The sequence below is a fragment of the Alternaria incomplexa genome (genome assembly GCF_024043165.1).
Source record: "Alternaria incomplexa strain BMP 0042 chromosome Unknown scaffold_13, whole genome shotgun sequence".
NCBI classification, from domain to species: Eukaryota; Fungi; Ascomycota; class Dothideomycetes; order Pleosporales; family Pleosporaceae; genus Alternaria; species Alternaria incomplexa.
Window position 1 is genome coordinate 1 of NW_026249862.1, and position 4,717 is coordinate 4,717.

Below are 4,717 nucleotides of genomic sequence, written 5' to 3' on the forward strand. Positions count from 1 at the left end.
TGCAGCGTTGTCTTGCATCTTCTAGGTAAGTTTTAGTACATTGCGATACTGTTAAAGCCCGCGGATTATGCGCACGGATTATGCCCTCTAGATTTCCTTTCTTAGTTAGCGAACCCTAACGCGATACTAAATCGGGCGCGGATTGTGCATAATCCGTCGCCTTATATTGGTTAGGACGCTGATCGGACCTTTGGTTGTTCAGCAGGACGAGTCTCGATATCGCATTACAGTGCATGTAGTGCGAGAGAAGAGACCTGATATCGCGTAGTCGTAGCATGGTAGAAGGGGTGCTTGTGGTTCAGAGAGGGGTACAATGGTGCGAGTGAATATGACGGGCTAGTTGCGGGACTGGCGTTGAGGGTTTCGGGGCGCGGAGGAGGAGTGGATCCTTAGTATCGAAGACAAAGTCGAAAGGGTTGGAGAAAGGTCAATCGGGATATCGGATTCGGCCGCTGGAAGTCGAGTATCGGATGTCGTACGCTGTTCGTTCGAAATGGAGAGACCTATAGAACGCGAGAATATGGGTGCATCCAGTTTCCTCTCTTATTGCATATGTGGAGGATGAAGTGACAGTGGGTGAATAGAACTTGTCTTTGGGTACCTTTAGAAAAGAGCGAGACATCCTGACAACCGGAGGTTTCCACCAAAGAATTCCTGCACTCACTCGCCGTTGCACCGAAGAATGAGACAGAAGACCATGGTATTAGAAGAGGAACATCCAGCCAGCGGCGGTATCCCGCGACCAGATACTCTCCGGCGTGCCAACTCCTGTCTCCACGATGCGCCTCACCGTCATGTGCCTACATACTCCAATCTCGATGGGCTCAGTATTAGAGATACGGCATCATGATGCTCGACCTATCGATCGCGCGGTTTCGGTCGCGTACGAGGTCCTCAGCCGTAGACTCGAGCTGCGCTGCGTACAAGTATTGGAAAAGAGTGCTGATGGACCTGTCAGCATGGATTGTCTGATAATGGGGGGTGATTTACTCACGGAATTGGGGGAACCTCGAATATTGCTAGCATCCTTCGGGCGAAGGACTCATGCTGAAGTCTGAACAGCGGGAGGTGCACGCGCCCAAGGATGGTGTGCTGCATGACTGTCTCCCGCTGCGCCAACATCGCTAGATTGTACCATGTCCGAATGCTGCGCGACTGGAGTTGATCGCTCCTATGTCATGTATCTCGTCGCACCCGTGGTGTGTTACTAGCACATCTCCGTGCTGTATGCACCCCTCATCGTCGGCGCATCTCCATGTCCAAGCCAACAAGTGTCTTGTGCCATCCAAAAGGTCTTGCGCCCCATCTCATATGACTTCGCTCGCGATTCCAGGCAGTCCGACGACTTCAAACATGCTGTCTGTTGTGTTCCACCACCAGCTACAATCGAAGAAGTATGTCCCAGGGCATTGCGGCCGAAAGCAGATGTTCACGCGGTAACATTGCGCTATAGCTCTGGCCCATACGTGAGTTCATGCGGTAGCCCAATGCGGCTGAGGGGTATGGGACTCTCGCAAGGTGTATCGGTGTGTATCGCTCGCGCGGGGCTTCGTTGCGCAGGGGCCGGAGGGCATGGCGTCGGGTCTTGATGGCGCGATAGCATCAGGCGCGCGGTGGATGGAGATGCTCTCGTCGAGTCACAGCATGCGGTATCTCGAGTGGTCTCCGAGTGAGTGAGAATGTTGTATGGGGGTGCTGGGTTCGACGATGCGAAGGATGCCTCGAATGGGGGCTTGCATGCTGTCATACCCAGCATCGCTTGCGGTGGCTACTGACCCGTCATGCGGATTGCAGACGTCATGTAGAGATTGATCGGGCAAGATCGAAGGTGTTTGATACAGAAGGCCAGTTTTGTTATGTGAGGGAAGACTCGTTGGCGTGGTTGGGAGTAGTTGACGATGACGATGATGCCGTCTGATGGACGCTACTTCAGGATCCTTGGCGCGGGACCTGTTATCTCTGGTACCGCCGGTGGTGACGGCGAACGCCATGCAGATATCACCCGGGCAGAATCGGTGTATGTGACCCGGGATTGGATGTAGACAACATGCACATCATTCTAGATGCTGTGGTATCCGGTGCCAAAGTGCGCTGATGGTATGAGAGTACGGTGTCTTCTGCCAACGAGAAAAGAACGAGGGAATTGCGACGACGTGACAGCAATGTTATATGTCGGATGTGAAAACTTGCATAGTAGTATAAACGAGCGCCGAATTTGGGGCAGCCGGAAGCATCAACAAGGTAATCCATTTGGTTGTGGCAGTGCGTATGCTCATGCCCCAGTGACTACAGCATGATGGCGCATCTGAGCCCGTCTACACAAAGCAGCCTTCCTCAGCACACGATCTAATTTAGCCACTTGACTCAACCCTATCTCCAAATCCTCCTGTACTTGTGTGACCATGCCCACATTCAGGCGCAAATCCGATCAGGTGGAATAGCCGACGATCGTCTTACACCAGGGGCTGCCGCTTGTGACGACCCTTTCCCACATCTGGTTGTACCACATCGACGTTTCGCTGTAAATAAAAAAGGTAAGCTTCTTCGCAGCCTCTTCCTTTATCTTATTACGGCTGCCGGCTATGCCTCTATACGTTGAAAAGAGAGTACGTGTACGAAAGCGTTTGGGGCGTATCGCGCGGTATCGACTGCGTTTGAGTGGGGAGAAGACCGCAGGTATTATGTGAACACCCTTATTACGCATTAGCTCGTGGAATGGTAAGAGGGATAAACAGAAGTGTACCGGCCACTGAGCCTCACATCTTCGCTTCTCCGCCGTAGATCTCGGCTTGACCATGGCTTGGGTGAAATCTCGCTGCTGTAGTGTTGGTGGACAGAGGGGCTCCTAATTGACCGATGTGAATGAGATGGTCCAGCAGAGTTGGTTTGCTTTTGAGTGTCAGGTACCAAGACTGCATGTGGTTGTGGCGGTTCATCCTCATGATGTGATATCGGATGCAGTTGTCGCGATTACCAGCGTGGTGCGAGGCCGGTAGGAGGCCTGCTGTGTGTTTGACGACTGAGAGAATATGTCGGGCTGGCAAGGTGAGTTGCACAGCGCCTCCTCATTTCCCCTTTCCACCATGCCATCCAGAGGTAGGTACGCCATCGGCATAACCTGGTCATGTGAAGAAGTCGCGCTTAAGGTGGGTCGCGGCGTTGGCTTGTGTATCTTCAGCCGGTGTCGATGTCGTGGGCGAGGAAGTGGTCCGGTCTTGATTTTACACCTGCTCCTAGGCAGGACCGATTGGAAGAAGCGTACTGGAGCAACGAAGGCATCTGAATGGGCGGGACCTTCGTCTTTTCATCGTGGTGGTGATTCTTCGCTGGCCGAATTTGCCAAGGTCAAGAGGATGAGGTCAGCCATAAATAGGGCTACCGAAGATAGCGATAGAAGGTCTGGTGCCCCGCGCGGATGCAATGGCTGCTGTGGAGTGGAGTGGAAGAGATACTCTGGTGCATGGGTGGAGGGAGAGAACACAGGCGGCGTTGTTATCGCCGGGCAGGTGGGCGATCTTAACTCCGGGCGCCCTCACCATCAGCCTGCGCTGGCTCGGTACGCCATCCACGACCTTGCGAGAATCCAGCTGCGCATCGCTTTTGCGGTGTCGCAATAGCTAAGTTAGCATCGTATTGGAGTTGCCATCACGTGCAGCCACCTTTTGCAAGACGCCGCCCAGAATGCGGCTCCGGGAGTTGAGGCCCGCGATGTGCTGTGCGACCTTCCGTATTGGCCGTATAGTTTCGTTAAGGGTCGCCCTTTGACAACAGACACGCAGACCCTCACCCACGCCGCTGTGGGGCCCCGACGCTCTCCATGCACGCCACGACTGCACGTTCCTGATACCCAGACTCCTGCACTCTGCGCATATGTGCTGCTTCGGTCGCAAGCGCTCTGCGACTACCAAAGACAGACCACGGTACCAAACATGCGCTTCGTCGGCCTTCTTCCTGACTGACAGCTTCAGGACCGCGTCGTCCACCGCAGACTGCAATGTACGCCTCGACACCCCGAAATCAGGCCAGCCCAATCCCTCCTTCTCGACCGAATCACACCTCACCGACATGCCGGAGCAAATTATAGAACGGGTAGGCGGCCGGCTCGTCATCCCATACCCCGAACAGGACGGTTGGCACGAAGGACTGGATTGGCGCGACAAAGAAGACACGGAAGATCTGGTGACGCCTGACTATCAGAGGGACCTGAGGGCGGACTGGGACAAGGAGTATGAGGCCCTGACTGGATACAGAGAGCCGGAACGGCAGCCATCAGGCGGCAAGAAGACGGCGCCGACGGACAGCCTTGCGACGCTCAACCCGCCCGGTCGCGCTGAAGGGAGTCAGAGTGTCCGGCTAGAGGCAACAGTGAGATCTCTCGTCCCCTCTTGATCTGGCATCCAAGTTGACCATCTCTTTCCAGCCAGGCCACCAGCTCGCGCCCTCCGCCTTCGGCGCATCGACCGCACACTTTAGTCATGACTCGAGCATGACCACATCAACACCAGCTCAACACAGAACGGGCTGAGGTATGTTACGCAGGGGGGGGAGGACGTGGCGCGGCATACGCTCGATCAGGGCATCTGCTCGATGCGAATTTTTTGCCGTAGAGTACTGCAGTAGAGGGGCGGCGGATCTATAGACGTGGCAGCAATAATGCAAAGTTTAGAGGGATCAAGGCAGTAATGGGCTCACGGTTATATCTCGGGGCTATCGAAAT

At 54.7% G+C, this 4,717-nt stretch overlaps 1 protein-coding gene across 1 annotated transcript; it reads left to right on the forward strand.

Annotated features, from left to right (window-relative positions):
* Positions 1-3,929: 3,929 nt before the first annotated feature.
* Positions 3,930-4,389, forward strand: J4E90_008359 (uncharacterized protein; the record flags this gene model as incomplete). The annotated part of the gene is made up of 2 exons (XM_051437887.1): positions 3,930-3,938; positions 4,027-4,389. 2 exons carry the CDS (start codon positions 3,930-3,932, stop codon positions 4,387-4,389), a joined length of 372 nt encoding a protein of 123 aa, XP_051287886.1.
* Positions 4,390-4,717: the final 328 nt, after the last annotated feature.